A 20,023-nucleotide genomic window follows, 5' to 3' on the forward strand; every position below is an offset into this window, starting at 1 on the left:
GGGATGGGGGAACTGTCATGGGAAGGGAGGGTCCTACTAGGAGCCTTCAAACTTCCCACCTGCAGCCCAAAGCAGAGGTATAGCCAAGGAGCACGACTTAGTGCACTGCAAATGACTGATGACTGGGGGGTCAGTGCACACAGCACATACCTCATGCACTGCTTGCACATCCAATACCTCACACAGTCTGGGAGGCTGGTATAGCCCATACTGCCTACTGGGTGCAGGCTAGACCTGTACCGCACCAGCCCTGGCAGCATCACCAGTGGAGTTTCTTCAGGACATGATGCTTCATGTGCAGTCTGTGCTGGGATTAACACTTGTCTAGCAGTGCAAGCCTTCAGTGTGCACCCCTAATTGCCTCCTGCACGGGGCTACTGGCTCCTTGCACTGACTACCCTTCAACCTATGGCTATTTCCACCACCATGAAGCAGATAGCATTGCATATCCAGCAGGCTCAGGTACCAGACAGAGAGCAGCAGGATACTACCTGGTGGTGCTACATGGTGCGACTAGACTGGTGAGCCTCATACTGAGCTACTGGCCAAGGTGTGACCACAGGGGACTTATAGTCGTGCTTGAGACTGTCTGCTACATATATGACTATGTGGATGCTCTATACGTCCTGTCCTGGACACCCCACCTGGTGAAGGAACACCAGGAGACTTTATCCTCCTGAAGGTACATGACTGTTGACTTCTTTGCAAGGCAAGTGCAACTTCATTGGAACTGTCTGCATGGATCCTCAGTCCCTAGACAAAAAGCGCACGATCCTGGATTTTACAACTGAATGAAAGGAGCTGTCTATAGCTTATATCCTATCAGGACATACAAAGGTTGAAGAGTAGAGGCATCTGGAAAGATTGTTTGGAGTACATTTCTGTTTTGCACATGGCCACTTTGGCTTTTTAACTATCCTAATTTCTATTGGTGGGCAGGGCTCTGTGCCACACCCCCACGGATCCTTCCATTACTACTGCTGGATTGGTAAGCGGTGGTAAGGCAAACGGAAGAGGAGCTGGAGCCGTCTTCAGAGGGACCCAGCTAGACATGGAGTCCTGTAATGGGAGGACTCTGGTTTTGAGGGCTCTTCTCCTCCTTATTCTGCTCCTTAAATGCTTTGTCAGCTCCAACCACTTCTCTGACAACCAGGGTAAGTGACAGTTTCTAATTTTCTCCATGCCAACTCTTTGCTTTTCAGATTGCTATACCATGTGAAATCTATACATCTTGGTGAGAGTCATTTCAATTGCAAATCAGTTTAATAAAACATTATGGAATCTATAATTTACTGTGTGAGCTGAAATAGAGGAAGGGTGTCACAATTAGGTCACATTTGCATAAGTTTTCTTCTATTAGCTTTCTAACATACCCTTCTCATAAAAATACAGATAAGACCTAGGAATATAGATGGATATTAGATAGGTAGATGATTGATAGATAGATAAGAAGTTGCAGATAAAACTTTGGCCTTAACTTTTTGAGAATGGTCTATGAAAGTTCTTGCTGGCTTCTTTAAAAAAAAAAAAAAAAGTCCAATTGGCTACAATGAAGTATGCTGTCCTTCTGTCTATCCTTGGCTGTAGAGTAACTGGGGCTAGACCTTCACTAGAATGGCCTCTACAGGAACCTGTGACTGGAATTCACTTTGTGATCTGAATGGATCCTTCCAATATAAAACTGATCCTTTTGGATGTTTTGTGTTTCTGAGGTCTTGTGAGAAACTTATAAGAAACCGTTATGATCATACTATTAATCATACTGTTTCATCATGGTACTTATGTATGTGGAGCCTAATGCAACTGTGTCTCAAAGCTAAATAAATACAATCAAACAAAATACAGAAGCAAAAATAAACAGATCGTGCTGTAACATAACATTGCATTATCCTTCAGCACTAAGATTGCTCAGTACACCCAGGTACTGCGGTGTAATACTTTAGTATTTATGCTGCACAGTACTCATAAGCACCTAAATATTGCCCTGCTCTTTCATGTGAATATTTACTTTGCGTGTGAGGTTAGTACGCTATAAGATAAGGTATAAGTGTGTCCATAGGTGTGAAATACTTTAGATACAGCGCATCCTAGTTTGAGAATATATGGACAGATTTACTACTGATACATGTCGCCACGTATTGTTTTATATCAGATGTATAGGAGATCAGTTAGTCTACCTGCACACGTTGTGGATTTTGTGTGGTTTTTCCACGTGGATTTTCATGCAGAATAAACGGTGAGTAATACAGTACCAGCAAAGTGTATGAGATTTAAAAAAATTCATGTATACCCCAGGTATGTTTTCCATGCGGAAATTGACCTGCTCTGCCCTAGGTCAATATATATATATATATATTACATAAACAGAAAATCATCAAAAAAAAACACATAAAACCTTCACCAGAACCGCACAAAAGAAATATTGCGGATTTCTGTGTGGATTTCCTACGCACTTTCTGTGTACAAATCTGCAACGTGTACAGGTAGCCTTATTGTATCCATGCAACGCTTTCTTGCTGTGTAATAATATACAAGTGTACACAAGCAGTGTATACAGGCAGTGTAGCACCAGTATGTTCAGTGGCATTGTAAAGAGAATGCCCAGTATCAGTTCCTGCCTCACAGAAGCTCACAATCTAATCACAAGCTACCTTACAGTACTGAAGTGTATCTGGAACCCTATAGTAGTTATTATACTATGGTAGCTCTATATCCAGTAGGAAATTACAGCAGTGGATAGATAATTGCAGATTGATATCATACCGTATATGGCCAAATCTTATTTCTATGTGTTTAAAAGGGAACAAAGTGAAGAAATTGCTTCAAATAAATTAACCTTACAAGTTCACCCCCATACAGAATCCATGTGCGCACATTATTCTCCATTGTATAGACTGCAGTACAGCTGACCTCAGCGGGGTTGTATGGGCTGCTAACATTGGCAGTGTACTGCTATTTTTATTTTTTATTTTTTTATTTTGTTACCCCATCTTACCCCTCCTGTATAGCAGAAGAGATTGATTGTGTGACAATTCATCTAAAAAGCTCAGTGAAAGGCGCTCTACAGGTGCGCATGCTGTGACAGTCCTTGTGAATCAATTTGACAAAACATTATAAGCAATGAAAGTGCTCATTGCTGTAGAATTACACTTTATGTGTAAATGAGTGAACCAATATAGATCTCGATGAAGTCAGTGGTTTTCATGTACTAAAAAGCCACAATAAACAAAGTATCTTTGTATTTCCCCTTTAAGTGGGATCTTTCTTTATGCGATGTATATGTAGGTAACAATGTTCATCAAATGTTTGTTTGACGACAAGTTATAAAGTTATATCCAAAAAAGTGTAAAAGTACACAAACAGCCAAAATCGACCAGTCTTATTTAGGATATGGAATTATAGTTGTTGAGTTGTCAATTGTCCCTCAAAGTACCCCCTACTGAAATAAATGATGTCTAAGTAACATCAAGACTATAAACATACATTGAGGAACAGCAAAACTTGAGGACAGGACTGTTCCCGCCTGCGTATATACCTTGTAGCCCAAGTACTACAGGTTGATAAACCAAGGTCTAAAGAGTCATGTAAAGGTGGAAAAGGCATGAGCTATCCCTTTAAATCTACTATATACAATATGTATGACTTGATATAGTTAAGTGATAACGTGTACGTATAGTGCAGAGTCTTTGAGATGGCCAACCTAAATGACAGTAAAAAATGGTCCTCTACAGAGGTGGTCTTTTCCAAGAAGAAGTCAATTAGAATTTAATCTACTTTAGATCAAACTAGACTGGAAATATCAATATATCTAGAATTTGTTCTATTTAATTAAAAATGTTACATAAATTTAAACCAAATCATCGCTGACTTCTGGTGTGTTTGTTGTGCTTTTACATAGGACTGACTGCTGGTGAGATGTATGAATCGAGTAGCCACAATTTAAATGACAATTAAAAGCACAATTCTGCTACAACTGTCCTTTACAAATCTACTCCTCCTGGGCTACGATCTGAAAGTATTTCTGTGCCGTATCTCAGCTATTATCTTTTTTATTATATAATTGCCATGAATGTGTGTCCCAAATTCCGAGCGATTTAGAAAAAATACACAAACTGAATCCAATTATTACTAGACTCAACAATGTTGCTTGCATTACGTCCTAGTGATCTTATTTTATAATCTGAGATAACGTCTTCTTTCCGTCTGACAAGGACTTGGCAGTGATTCAGTTCGATGATCTGTGTTTTGGGTTCTCAGTCCCTCCATCTTCTACTTTCATTTTTGCACTTACATTTTTAGCACTTGTGTTACATTGTCTTTTATTGCGTTGGCACAATTCCTAATGCTAGGGTTTATCATTGTAACATTTTTCTCACTTAGACTTTTTATATTGCTTTGGAGTGGTTTCACACGTAATATATGCTGGTGTTTACACTTTTGTGGGTTTTGGTGTATTTTTTGTTGTATAAAAATACTCCAGCTGAAGGTCTACGGGAAATCTGAAACACTGGACAAACAAGAGTTTGTTTGTTTTGTTTTTTTAACTCCAGGTAATTTTGTTGATTTGGTGTCCTTTTTTTTCTGGCTTCTTTAAAATAAACGCAGCATGCTGTAACTCTTGGCCTTTTTCCAATCATTTTCACATTACCTCTATAGGGGAAAGTGGTAAGACACACTGTTTGCAAAAAATGCCTGAATAAATGGCACAAAAAAAATGGGGTCCTAAAAAATGAATGCGACTATGCTGGAGTTTTTTTTTAGTGGTAAAAAATGCCAGCCAAAATTTGAGTGCAGGGACCCTTACTGTGACGTAGATAGAAGTAGCGTAATTAGGGGCAGCGTACATCTATGTTAGTTTGTGCCGACACTTATGTCTATAGATGAGCACTCACTCAGAAAGCCGATTTAATCCCATGCTTGGAGATAGAGATTTTGAAAACAAAAGCAAAATCAATAAAAGTATAGGCTTTATTAAAAGTCGACATTTACAACCATATATTGTGAATGTCAGAATGTCAAAAATAAAATAAAAAAGAAAAGTAATATTTGACTGTGAGTTGATGTGGTCAAAATGAATATTCTTTACATTTTTAAAGGTTACGGATCAATGTTTTTAATGCACGTTGGGGATTGAATGAAAATGAAGCTTCCTCATTCCCCGCCAATGCTACACTCACCTTGTATTTGTTCAGGGCACTGAAAAATTCAAGTCATGCAATCATGGTGTCAAAAAAAGCAAAACCTATAGAAGTGCAGGGAAAAAAAATAATAAAACCAGTGACATATCATATGTTGTACTTTCCATAATTGCTGTCACTATACTTCTAATATCTTGACTGTAGGCAATAAAGTTTCCAGTACATATGAAAGTATTCCATAATTCAGATACATCTTGTAGGTATGGAGCTCGGCATAGAACAAGTCTCAGTTTAAAGGATGAATCTTGTAGCATGTTCTGCATTCAGAGCTGCTCACAGTGTATGTTTACATGCCTACAATTGTGTAAGATTCTCTAAAAAGTTGACGCATGCCCTTCTCAATATTCAAATAAGGTATCCTTATAGCAGTAGATGAACAAAGTTACTCCAAAGGCCCAAAGAAATTTTTTTTTAACCAAGTTATCACTATATGTGCTTACTCCATTAAGATCTATATACAGAAATGAGAATACCCTTTGAAAGGAGTTATCTAATCGGTCATTCTACCGCTCTATGACCCATTATGAAGATCTGCTTTAAAGCAACACCTCTTGCCGTGGTTGTCCCAGTTGGTCCATGTATTATATTGTCAGTCATTTGTTGGAATGGGACATCTAATACTACATTTTCCCTGTAGTGGTTGTTGTAGAGGAGCTGATGGCAGATACGTATTTCCTGGCTCCAGGTGTCCATGCGCCTGACGTTTTTTCTTGGTATGCTTTTTACACGTGAAAAGAGTTAATGGTAAGATCAGCAGTTTGCCAGGGGTTTTGCTCTTAGTATAAAAGAGTTGTTTGTGATGAACCAACCCCTTTAACCTCTTCCTTCTCTGCTCCATAATAGTACATTGCTGCAAATAGGTAGTTAGTGGTCAGCAACGTACTATTACGGCAATGTTTGGGTAGAGGCTCAGGAGGTGTCCATGTGCCATCACTTGCGGTTGGCAAAAAGGCATTATGTCAGTTTCTACAGTAACAGATATAATACACTGTAAGGGCGCGGATGCAGACCAAATCTCTATCGCTGACCCTTTTGTGCCTGGGGTCAGAAGGTCGCAGTGGGTGGCTACTCGTTCGGCTTCAAGAGATCACTCCATAACCTAGTGGTGGGAATGGATTCCGGTCCAGGTTTTTCTACTTAGGTTTGGGATCCTTTTTGTCCCATTTAGGAATCTGTAGCTTTTCCTTTCAGCTGTTCTCTGTCAGCCACTCCCAGCTCCTATATATTCTCCCTTTCTGCTTCCCTTGTTGCCAGATATAGATCTTCTATTCTGACCTCTGGTGGAGTTGGAGTTGCTGTGGAGGTGTTGGAACTGGAGCTGTCGGATCTCATGTTTGTTGTCTCCTGTTTGTTGTCTCCCTTTGAGGATTGTTTGTGTTGTTTGTCCTTTTCCTGTTGTCACCTTAGGTGTCTGTGGTGAGGACTAGTGCTCCTACCGCCCTACTCACTACCTAGGACTTAAGCCAGGGACGAGGCACGAGATCAGCGTACGGGTTAACAGCCGTCTAGGGACATCAGGGCAGTCAGGTGCCAGTGCTATGTGAGTTGGGGGTCACCACTCCTCCCTCTCCCTAGTGAAAGGATACTGTCCTTCCCTCCCCTCTGCGCCACACGACTATTACTTGCCATATCAGACGTGATACCAAAACTACGACCGTGTGTATGAGCCCTAATACAGATGTTTTGCAGTGTTTTATATGGCTGATCAGTGGGACATAGAAATAAAGTATGAAAAGTGTTTGGAAAAATAAAAGAAATCAAGAAAAACAAAACATATATGTATAGTATGTCAAAATTTTTATTAAATAAAACATATACAGTCAGGTCCATAAATATTGAAACATCACCACCACAATGGATCTGAAATTAAACGAACAAGATGTGCTTTAACTGCAGACTGTCACCTTTAATTTGAGGGTATTTATATCCAAATCAGGTGAACGGTGCAGGAATTACAACAGTTTGCATATGTGCCTCCCACTTGTTAAGGAACCAAAAGTAATGGGACAGAATAATAATCATAAATCAAACTTTCACTTTTTAATACTTGGTTGCAAATCCTTTGCAGTCAATTACAGCCTGAAGACTGGAATGCATAGACATCACCAGACGCTGGGTTTCATCCCTGGTGATGCTCTGCCAGGCCTCTAATGCAACTGTCTTCAGTTCCTGCTTGTTCTTGGGGCATTTTTCCTTCAGTTTTGTCTTCAGCAAGTGAAATACATGCTGAATCGGATTCAGGTCAGGTGATTAACTTGGCCATTGCATAACATTCCACTTCTTTCCCTTAAAAAAATATTTTGTTGCTTTTGCAGTATGCTTTGGGTCATTGTCCATCTGCACTGTGAAGCGCCGTCCAATGAATTATGAAGCATTTGGCTAAATCTGAGCATATAATATTGCCCGAAACACTTCAGAATTCATCCTGCTGCTTTTGTCAGCAGTCACATCATCAATATATACAAGAGAATCAGTTCCATTGGCAGCCATACATGCCCACGCCATGACACTACCACCACCATGCTTCACTGATGAGGTGGTATGCTTAGGATCATGAGCAGTTCCTTTCCTTCTCCATACTCTTCTCTTCCCATCACTTTGGTACAAGTTGATCTTGGTCTCATCTGTCCATAGGATGTTGTTCCAGAACTATGAAGGCTTTTTTAGATGTCGTTTGGCAAACTCAAATCTGGCCTTCCTGTTTTTGAGGCTCACCAATGGTTTACATCTTGTGGTAAACCCTCTGTATTCACTCTGGTGAAGTCTTCTCTTGATTGTTGACTTTGACACACATAAACCTACCTCCTGAAGAGTGTTCTTGATCTGGCCAACTGTTGTGAAGGGTGTTTTCTTCCCCAGGGAAAGAATTCTTCAGTCATCTACCACAGTTGTTTTCCGTGGTCTTCCAGGTCTTTTGGTGTTGCTGAGCTCACCGGTGCGTTTCTTCTTTTTAAGAATGTTCCAAACAGTTGTTTTGGCCACGCCTAATGTTTTTGCTATCTCTCTGATGGGTTTGTTTTGTTTTTTTCAGCCTAATGATGGCTTGCTTCACTGATAGTGACAGCTCTTTGGATCTCATCTTGAAAGTTGACAGCAACAGATTCCAAATGCAAATAGTACACTTGAAATGAACTCTGGACCTTTTATCTGCTCAATGTAATTGGGATAATGAGGGAATAACACACACCTGGCCATAGAACAGCTGAGAAGCCAATTGCCCCATTACCTTTGGTTACTTAACAAGTGGTAGCAAAATATTCAAACTCTTGTAATTCCTACACCGTTCACCTGATTTGGAAGTAAATATCCTCAAATTAAAGCTGGCAGACTGCAGTTAAAGCACATCTTATTCGTTTCATTTCAAATCCATTGTGGTGGTGTATAGAGCCAAAAATTTTACAATTGTGTCGATGTCCCAATATTTATGGACCTGACTGTACATAATTGGAATCACTGCATTTGTAACAACCCCTTCAATGAAATGACCACATTACTTGTCCTGTCTGATGAATGTCAGAAAATGAATTGAAACAGTTCTGTTTTTGTTCATTCAACCTCACATAAATGCAATGAAAACAGCTCCATGGGTGAACAGCAAAAATGCTATGTTTTGAATGCAGCAACACAAAATGAAATAGTTACATTTATAAAGAAAAGAATATATAAATGTGATATTGGCAGATCATACTGGCCCAGACAATTTGTATTACTTATAGCATACTGGGAACAACATGAAAAAAAATATATATATAAAAAAAACGGCAGGATTAAGTTGGCTTTTTACACCGTCACCCTAATGTATTGTATAAGGCTATACATTCATATAATGTACCTCAAAATGGTGGTGTTAGGAAATACAACTCATTTCATTATGAAAAAAACAAGACCCCCTCATGGAACTATGTTGGCTACATTCAATAAGTTCCATAGTAGTGAATGGAGAAAGCCCGCTCATATTCACATTGGGTCCACAATTTTGAAATAGTAGCTGGTCCCAAAGGTGGAACCCTCACCTATTGGACATTTATGGCATATCCTAGTGATATGCCATAAATGTCCAGATGGGTTAATCTGTTGAATGTATCCATATGTAATAGCATTGCCCATCGTGTAACATGCAAATGAGCATAGGTGATTAAGGTGTTAAATTTGTTGTTGGGGGAGGAGCTTTTGTGGGAGTGTGTGTATATATAGCCACATAGTATTAGCTTGCCTAATTATAGCTTGCTGATTTTTCCAAGTGCTGATTTTTATAAGTGCATTGGAGATATTCAGGAGACTAACTTTAGACTAACTCAGAGCTTTTCCACTGTAGCAGAACTTCAGCGGTGTTTCTGGTGGATACTCAGACACAGTGTTTCAAAACAGGTGAGGAATTTGTTGGACAGGTTATCACTATTGTCTGATTGCAAATGAGCATAGGTGATTAAGGTGTTAAATTTGTTGTTGGGGGAGCAGCTTTTGTGGGAGTGTGTGTATACATTGCTACATAGTATTAGCTTGCCTAATTATAACTTGCTGATTTTTCTAAGTGCTGATTTTTATAAGTGCATTGGAGATATTCAGGACATACTCAGGAGGTAATCTGGAGGTGGATACAATCTAAACAAGTAAGATTTGTTTGTTTATAATCTTCCCCCTCTTTAAAATGGCAGACCTGGTTCTGTGCAGGAATTGTTGTGCTTTTATTTCAGGTTACACTCTTCAGAGGTATGGATGCTGTCTGATCTGTAGACAGCTCTCCATAATGCAGCAGGAAATTGCATTTTTGAAATCTGAGATTTGTAAATTAACCGTTAAACAAACTCAGGCTGAGAATGTTGCAATGCCACTGCCACAGAGGCCCCCTAGAAATAGAAGATGGGTTACTGCAGGTTCTGGTAGACTGAGAGTTGTTGATAGAAGACATGTCCTTGGCTGTGGCTCTCCATAATTCATTTGCAGCACTTTCAGAGTGCAAGAGCAACATGGAGGAGGGTGAGAAACAATCATCTCCCATGCCTAAAGTATGCAAGACTGCAGCCAAAGACAAAAAGAAGAAGGTGAGGACTGATAGTAAGCAGCTGTTGATGGGCGATTCCATCATAAGAGGTGTGAAGTTTGAGGAAAATAGTGTTGTGAGATGTCTCCCTGCTACCGCTAGCAGGGATAGACGACGGATCCTTAATGTTGTTAGGCAAGCAAAGCAGGAAAGGGAGGTGGATGTTATTGTCCATCTTGGGACAAATGATCTGGCTTGCAATGAGGTTTCAAAGATGAAGGAAGCTTTTCACACACTTGGAAATGTTATATACGGGAGGTTGCATCAACTGTTTCATTCTCTGCAGTTTTGCCTGTGCATAACCTTCAGCATGACAGGAAGATGCACATTAAGGAATTCAATGTATGGCTTGGTTAATGGTGTCTGAACCAAGGTTTTGGCTTTGTGTCTCATGTTAGCTCTCGTTGGAATGGAAAAGAACTGTACAAGAAAGATGGTTTGCATCTTTCTCTCAAGGGAACGAATGTCCTCAGTGAACAGTTCCAAGTATTTGCTAGGGAGCATTTAAACTAGGAAAGGGGGGCAAAAGAGTGATAATCCAGCAGTCCGACTGCCCCCCGGAACAATGCCAGAAGATGCCAGTAGCACATAGGTTAAGAAATGACAAGCTCAGATTCTTGTCTACAAATGCTCGCAGCTTAGGGAATAAGATCAATGAACTTGTGGCTATAATAGCATCTGAGAATATAGATTTAGTGGCTGTTACTGAGACGTGGTTCAATGGGAGTAATGACTGGGATATAACAATACCAGGGTTCTCTCTATACAGGAAAGACAGAGAAAGCAAGAAGGGGAGGGGTGGCCCTGTATGTGAAAGATAGCATGAAATCTAATTTGATACAAGTTAGCGAGACCAATTTAGAGTCAGTTTAGGTTACCTTGCAGCATGATAATCATAAGGTAACTCGTGTAGGTGTGATATATAGACCACCTAGCCAAGTCAAAGAATTAGATGATCTACTAGTTGAGGAAATAGCTAAAATGACATTGAAGGGGGAAGTTATCATTATGGGAGACTTTAATCTTCCTAAACTGGAAAACCAAAATAGCTATTTTCTGCCAGGAGTACAGATGTTGTAAATTCCCTAATGGGATTATCTCTACAGCAAGTAGTTGAGGAGCCAACCCGGAAGGAGGCCATTTTAGATTTAGTATTCACAAATGGGAATTTGGTATCTGATATTACTGTAGGGGAAAGCTTGGGATCTAGTGATCACCAGTCAGTGTGGTTTACTATAAGTACAGTGACTGAGTCACACCACACAAACACAAAAGTTTTAGATTTTAGAAAAACAGACTTTTCTAAAATTAGATTAGTGGTATACGAGTCCCTATCAGATTGGAACAGTTTCAATGGAGTCCAGGGACTACTTCAAAGTAGCACTATTGAAGGCAACAGATAATTGCATTAGGCTTGACAGTAAAAGCAAAAAAAGGAAGGGACCACTGTGGTACTCAGCAGAAGTGGCCCAAATAATTAAAAACAAAAAGATAGCATTTAGTAATTATAAAAAAACAAAACAAAACGAGGATGACAGGCAAATTTATAAGATTAGGCAGAGAGAGGCCAAACAAGTTATAAGAGCTTCTAAAGCACAGGCAGAAGAGAAATTAGCTCAGTCAGGGAAAAAAGGCAATAAGACATTCTTCAGATACATAAATGAAAAAAGGAAACTAAAACAAGGAATTACCAAATTAAAAACAAAAGAAGGAAGGTATATGGAAGAAGATAAAGAACTAGCTGACTGCCTCAATGAATACTTCTGTTCAGTTTTTACAAAGGAATATGAAGGAAAAGGACCTCAGTTAGGAAAGAAGACTAATGAATCTTTTGATGCATGTGTCTTTACAGAGGAAGAGGTTCTAAGTCAGCTGTCTAAAATTAATACAAATAAGTCACAGGGGCCTGATGGGATACACCCAAAGCTATTAAAAGAGCTCAGCGGCGAACTAGCAAAACCATTAACAGATTTATTTAACCAATCACTGGCAACAGGAGTCGTCCCAGAAGATTGGCAAATGTTGTGCCCATTCACAAGAAAGGTAGTAGGGAGGAATCGCGCAACTATAGGCCAGTAAGCCTGACATCAATAGTGGGGAAATTAATGGAAACCGTACTTAAGGAGAGGGTTGTGGAACATCTAAAATCCCATGGATTGAAAGATGAAAAACAGCATGGGTTTACTTCAGGGAGATCATGTCAAACTAATCTTATAGATTTTTTTTTGATTGGGTGACTTAAATAATAGATGGTGGAGGTGCAGTAGACATCACTTATCTGGACCTTAGTAAGGCTTTTGATACTGTTCTACATAGAAGGCTTATCAATAAATTGCAGTCTTTGGGCTTGGACTCCCATATTGTTGAATGGATTAGGCAGTGGCTGAGGGACAGACAACAGAGGGTTGTAGTCAATTGTAGTCAATTGAGTATATTCAGACCAGGGTCTTGTTACCAGTGGGGTACCTCAGGGATCTGTTCTTGGACCCATATTGTTTAATATCTTTATCAGCGAAATTGCAGAAGGCCTCGATGGTAAGATGTGTCTTTTTGCTGATGACACAAAGATTTGTAACAGGGTTGATGTTCCTGGAGGGATACACCAAATGGAAAAGGATTTAGGAAAACTAGAGGAATGGTCAAAAATCTGGCAACTAAAATTTAATGTTGATAAGTGCAAGATAATGCACCTGGGGCATCTGAGGAAAGGGATTTAGGGGTCATTATTTCAGAAGACTTAAAGGTAGGCAGACAATGTCATAGAGCAGCAGGAAATGCTAGCAGAATGCTTGGGTGTATAGGGAGAGGCATTACCAGTAGAAAGAGGGAGGTGCTCATGCCGCTCTACAGAGCACTAGTGAGACCTCATTTGGAGTATTGTGCGCAGTACTGGAGACCATATCTCCAGAAGGATATTGATACTTTGGAAAGAGTTCAGAGAAGAGCTACTAAACTAGTACATGGATTGCAGGACAAAACTTACCAGGAAAGATTAAAGGACCTTAACATGTATAGCTTGGAAGAAAGACTAGACAGAGGGGATATGATAGAAACTTTTAAATACATAAAGGGAATCAACAAGGTAAAAGAGGAGAGAATATTTAAAAGAAGAAAAACTTCTACAAGAGGACATAGTTTTAAATTAGAGGGGCAAAGGTTTAAAAGTAATATCAGGAAGTATTACTTTACTGAGAGAGTAGTGGATGCATGGAATAGCCTTCCTGCAGAAGTAGTAGCTGCAAATACAGTGAAGGAGTTTAAGCATGCAAGGGATAGGCATAAGGCCATCCTTCATATAAGATAGGGCCAAGGGCTATTCATAGTATTCAGTATATTGGGCAGACTAGATGGGCCAAATGGTTCTTATCTGCCGACACATTCTATGTTTTTATGTTTCTATGTTTCTATATAGCATTGTATAAAAATCTTAGTGGTTTTGCGAGATTTTTTTTAACTGATGATCTATCTGGATAGGTCATGAATACCTGATCGGTGGGGATCCGACACCTGGGACTACTGTTGACCAGATGACGGCATTCACAGTAGCACCAGCAGCTTAGCCTAGGCCATGTGATGTCACATTCATTGGTCACATGGTCTAGGCACAGCTCAGCCCCATTGAAGTGTCACGGAACCATAAACCAGACGTGCAACAAGAGATAAGTGAAAATAAGAAGGCTTTATTGAAAATAAAGCTGTAAAGCAAAAGTCCAAACGAATGGTGAAACCGAAGCAGAGTCTTTGAGAGGCCAGAGATCAGGAACCAGAAGGGTAGTCAGACGAAGCCAGGATCAGGAACCAGCAGGGTAGTCAGACGAAGCCAGGATCAGGAACCAGCAGGGTAGTCAGACGAAGCCAGGATCAGGAACCAGAAGCAGCAGCAGTCTTAGAAGCATGTGAACACAGGAGGACCAAGCAAGGAACTGAAGCCACAGACCTCCTATATATATGAGCTAGGCATCCAGCTCCTCCCAGTGGGAAGGAGGAGCCGCAGGGTGGAAGGCTACAAGAAACCCAGAAACCAAGATGGCCGCCAGCACATGTCAAACGAAGGAGAACAGCAAGAAGGTAAGACCATGACAGTACCTCCCCCTCAAGGGCCCCTCCTCCGCGGAGCAAAAAACGGTTTCTGAGGGAAGCGTGCGTGGAAGGCTCGGAGCAAGGCAGGAGCATGGACATCTGCGGAGGGAACCCAGGAACGCTCCTCTGGACCATAACCACGCCAATGGACCAAAAACTGCACCCGACCGCGGACCAGGCGTGAGTCCAGGATATTGCTCACCTCATACTCCTCATGATTGCCCACTCGGACCGGACGAGGCCGAGGAACCGAGGAAGTGAAACGATTACACACCAGTGGCTTCAACAGGGAGACATGAAACACGTTAGAGATCCGCATGCCAGGAGGAAGCGCAAGGGCATAGGCTACCGGGTTTACCCTGCGAAGCACTCGGAAGGGACCAACAAAGCGAGGCGCCAGCTTGGGAGTGGGCACTCGAAGGTTGAGGTTGCGGGTGGACAACCATACACGGTCTCCGACCTGGTAGGAAGGAGCAGGCGCTCGTCTGCGATCAGCCTGGAGTCTCTGGCGCTGCGCAGAGGCCTCAAGGGACCTCTGGATCTGTACCCAAGAAGCACGTAGGACGGAAAGGTGATCCTCCACAGCCGGAATATCCTGGGGAGAGAATACCTCCGGTAACACGGCAGGTTGGAACCCATAATTGGCCATGAAGGGAGACGTCCCAGAGGAAGAGTTCACCGCCGTGTTCCTGGCAAACTCAGCCCAAGGCAGAAGGTCAACCCAATTGTCTTGGTGATCGGAGACATAGCAACGAAGGAATTGCTCCAAGGCCTGATTGGATCGTTCTGCGGCCCCATTGGACTGAGGGTGGTAGGCCGAGGAGAAGGAGAGATGAATCCCCAACTGGGAGCAAAAGGCGCGCCAGAACCTGGACACAAACTGACTCCCCCGATCCGACACAATCTCCTTGGGCAAACGTGCAACCGGAAGACCTCCCTGGCAAAAATCGTGGCCAACTCTTGTGCAGAGGGTAACTTCTTGAGAGGAACACAGTGGCACATTTTGGAAAACCGATCCACAATCATGAGAATGACCGTATGGCCTCGGGATGCAGGGAGGTCCACAATGAAATCCATCCCCAGGTGTGACCATGGGCGCTCCCCGGTGGCTATGGGTTGCAGAAGGCCCAACGGAAGGTGCCGAGGGGACTTACTCTGGGCACAAACGGAGCATGCCGCTACATATGCGGCGATGTCGGAACGTAGGGAAGGCCACCAGAACAGACGTGAAACAGCCCAGGACAGCTGATTCTTTCCAGGATGCCCCGCGGTCTTGGAGTTATGGTAGGTTCGCAACAACCGAGTGCGCAACTCCTCAGGCACAAAACATCTGCCGTTGGGTCTCCCAGGGGGAGCACCAGATTGAGCCGCCAAAATCTGCTCACCCAGGGGAGAGGTCAGGCTGGTGCGAATGGCGGCCAGGATCTGATTCGGAGGTATGACCGAAGTCGGAATCGACTCCTCCCTGGACAGCTCGGAGTACTGCCGTGATAGGGCATCCGCCCTGATGTTCTTGGAACCGGGTAGGTAGGAGACCACGTAATTAAAACGTGACAAGAACAGAGCCCATCTGGCCTGACGTGGTGTCAATCTCTTGGCCTCAGAAAGGTAGGTCAGATTCTTATGGTCCGTCAGGATGAGAACCGGAACCACCGAACCCTCGAGCAAGTGCCTCCATTCTTTAAGGGCCTGCACGATGGCCAATAACTCCCTGTCACCAATCTGATAGTTGCACTCCGCGGAAGACAGTTTCCGGGAGTAAAACCCACAAGGAAGCAGAGGACCCTCTGGTGTTCTACGCTGAGACAGAAGGGCGCCTACTCCCGTCTCAGACGCGTCCACCTCGAGGACAAAGGGCAACCCAGGGTTGGCATGCGACAGAATCGGAGCCGACACAAAAGCGGACTTTAGGGCCTCAAAAGCTCGGATGGCCTCGAGCGGCCAGACCTGGGAATTACTGCCCTTCCTGGTCAGATCCGTGAGAGGCTTGGCCAGCATGGAAAAGTCCCTGATGAACTTCCGATAATAATTGGCGAAGCCCAAAAAGCGCTGCAGGGAACGAAGACCACTGGGCTGGGGCCACTGTAAGACAGCCGAAACCTTCTCAGGATCCATGGAGAACCCCTCAGCGGAAATTATGTAACCTAAGAAGGTTACCTGGGATCGGTGAAATTTGCATTTCTCATGCTTACCGAACAGCTTGTTCTCTCGTAACCGTTGCAACACTCGTCTGACATCCAGAATGTGGGCCTCCATGGATTCAGAATATACCAAGATGTCATCCAAATAGACCACCACACACTGCTGCAACAGGTCACGGAAAACATTGTTGATGAATTCCTGAAAGACTGCGGGCGCATTGCACAACCCAAAGGGCATAACCAAGGATTCATAATGACCGGTCCTGGTGTTAAACGCGGTCTTCCACTCATCGCCCGCCTTGATTCTTACCAGGTTATATGCCGCCCTCAGGTCGAGTTTGGTAAAGACCGTGGCCCCTTTAAGGCGATCGAACAGCTCGGAAATCAAGGGTATCGGGTAAGCGTTCTTGATCGTGATGCGATTGAGACCCCTGTAATCGATGCAAGGCCTCAACTCACCGCCCTTCTTTTTCACAAAGAAAAATCCAGCCCCTGCCGGGGACGAGGATTTGCGAATGTGTCCGCGTGAAAGCGCCTCCCTCACGTACTCCTCCATGGCCTCATTCTCCGCTACCGACAGTGGATAGACTTTGCCACGAGGAGGAACGGCACCAGGTTGTAACTCTATGGCACAATCGTATGGGCGGAGATTGGGCAACCGCGCGCACCTTATCGAATACATCCCGGTACTCCTCGTATTCAGGAGGCAACAGAGAGTCCGAGGAAGTACACAGCAACTTGACAGACCCATGGATGCAACTAGCCCCACACTGCGGTGACCACGAGAGGATCTCGGCCGATCTCCAATCGAAAGTCGGATTATGCTTCTGGAGCCAGGGGTACCCCAAGACCACCGAGTAGTGTGGAGACGAAATAACCTGGAGACAGACCGACTCTCTGTGAACGGCACCAATGGCTATCCCCACTGGAAGGGTCTCATGAGTCACGTGTGACGACAGAAGGGGTCTGCCGTCTATCGCCTCAAGAGCCAGTGGGGAACCTCGAGCCTGCAGAGGAATGGAATTGGCGGCAGCGAACACACTATCAATGAACAAACCACCAGCACCAGAGTCCACCAACGCCTGGGTCGTCACCGAGCCCCCGACCCAGGAGAGGACAACAGTGATCAGTGGTTTGTCAACACGGGAAACCGGGGACGAGGAGACTCCACCCAAGATCTGCCCCCGACAGGATCTCAGGTACGAGCGTTTCCCGGACGGTTCGGACATGCCAACCGAAAATGCCCACCGAGACCACAGTACATGCATCGACCCTCGCGTCTCCGGAGTACCCTCTCCCCCTCGGACAGGCGAGCAAACCCCAGCTGCATGGGTTCACCCCCAGACAAGTCATCCCCAGGAGGCGTGGGAGGAGAGGGAGGCACGGGTGGGACAGCAAACGTAGGCGCCAATCTGTTAGAAGACCTCCGCAGGCTCTCCTTAAAGGAAGTTCTCTCCCTGAGTCTGTTGTCAATCAAAATCAGGAAAGAAATAAGTGACTCGAGCTCCACTGGTAGGTCCTTAGCTGCAACCTCATCCTTCAAGGCATCCGAGAGACCATGAGAGAAAGCAGCGACCAGAGCCTCATTATTCCAGCCCACCTCTGCTGCCAGGGTACGAAACTCAATGGCGTATTCAGCTATGGATCGTGAACCCTGTCTGATGGACATAAGGAGCTTCGCAGCAGAGGCAGCACGAGCCGGCACATCGAATACCTTCCGAAGAGAAGCAACAAAACCGGAAAACTCGGCAACCACCGGATTGTTGTTCTCCCATAAAGGGCTGGCCCAGGCCAAGGCCTTGTCCGAGAGCAGCGAGATCAAGAAGCCCACCTTTGATCTCTCAGTAGGAAAGGCATGTGGCAGCAACTCAAAATAAATGCCCACCTGGTTAAGGAAACCTCGGCACTGAGTTGGCTCTCCCCCAAAGCGCTGTGGAAGAGGGGCAGAACCGGTCATACCCCGAAACACCGCAGGCGCAACAACAGGTGTCGGGGTAGAATCTGGCGCAACAACCGGAGCGGCAGTAGGAGCGACAACCGACCCATCGGCAACGGGAGCGAAATGAGCCGTGCGTTCAAGCAGGGTTTGCAACGCCACAGCGAACCGACCCAACAGGTGATCCTGCTGATCAAGTCTGGCAACCAGCATGGGTAGCGAGGATGGCCCTGTACCGTCAGAACTCATGGCTTGGTCCTAATGTCACGGAACCATAAACCAGACGTGCAACAAGAGATAAGTGAAAATAAGAAGGCTTTATTGAAAATAAAGCTGTAAAGCAAAAGTCCAAACGAATGGTGAAACCGAAGCAGAGTCTTTGAGAGGCCAGAGATCAGGAACCAGAAGGGTAGTCAGACGAAGCCAGGATCAGGAACCAGCAGGGTAGTCAGACGAAGCCAGGATCAGGAACCAGCAGGGTAGTCAGACGAAGCCAGGATCAGGAACCAGCAGGGTAGTCAGACGAAGCCAGGATCAGGAACCAGAAGCAGCAGCAGTCTTAGAAGCATGTGAACACAGGAGGACCAAGCAAGGAACTGAAGCCACAGACCTCCTATATATATGAGCTAGGCATCCAGCTCCTCCCAGTGGGAAGGAGGAGCCGCAGGGTGGAAGGCTACAAGAAACCCAGAAACCAAGATGGCCGCCAGCACATGTCAAACGAAGGAGAACAGCAAGAAGGTAAGACCATGACATGAAGTGAATGAGGCTGAGCTGTGATACCAAGCACAGCCGCTAAACAATTTACAACGCTGATCTTGGTGGGCAGAGAGAAGGCCGTGGCGCTACTGCAAGCACCAGTGCCTTCTCAAACAGCTGATTGGGGGAGGTCCCCGATGTCCAGGGACAGATTGGGAACTTAAAGTGGCTCTGGAAAAATAAATAAATAAAAGTGGTCTCATGTTATGGTTGGGTCCAAAGTAACAGAAGGCAAGCAACACAACTAGTACAGGTCAAAACATGTGGGCAGGGACAACAGAATTAGACGGGGACAGCAATACCATAATGCAACACAAGAACCAAATATCACAGTACAGCACAAAATATGGCCGCCCTAAGAAGCAGTAATCAACTGTGAGGATGGCGATAAAGTTGAATTCAGGAGGGCGCCTGCAGCCACCAGCCAGGTGCATCAGTACCCGATGCCCCTACAATCGGTCCACTGGGAAATTTCCTTGTAGGATGTATGGCCATTCCACCCCTGTGGGTATCAGACCCCCCACCGATCAGATACTGATGATCTATCCAGAGAATAGGTCATAAATTAAAAAATCTCAGAAAAACCCTTAAAATTACATTTAGAGAAAATATATATGTTGAGAAAAAAGAATAGAAAACCCCCTGGTGATACATTTGCTCAGTCAAATGAGGTCACTTTATATTCTTTTGTGCATTAAATACAGTAACATGGAACTGCATTTTGTGTAATTATATTGACTTCAACTGACTGACTCAGTTGAACCTACAGTATGGAAAATATCATTCTGTGTTAAAAAATAAATAAAGTATGGTAAAATTGACAGCTGTTGTCAGATACAGACTAGAAAAGTCAGCACTAACCAAATTG

General features: G+C 43.8%; 1 protein-coding gene across 1 annotated transcript in view; it reads left to right on the plus strand.

Annotated features, from left to right (window-relative positions):
* The first annotated feature begins 1,002 nt into the window (after positions 1-1,002).
* The window catches only part of EPHA6 (EPH receptor A6), a 1,083,458-nt gene continuing 1,064,437 nt past the window's right edge, over positions 1,003-20,023 (plus strand). The window contains exon 1 of the mRNA XM_040423272.1: positions 1,003-1,154. Within this exon, the coding sequence (XP_040279206.1) occupies positions 1,052-1,154 (103 nt within the window). The 5' untranslated portion in view covers positions 1,003-1,051. The remainder of the gene's footprint in view (positions 1,155-20,023) is intronic.

This window comes from Bufo bufo, chromosome 3 (genome assembly GCF_905171765.1).
Source record: "Bufo bufo chromosome 3, aBufBuf1.1, whole genome shotgun sequence".
NCBI classification, from domain to species: Eukaryota; Metazoa; Chordata; class Amphibia; order Anura; family Bufonidae; genus Bufo; species Bufo bufo.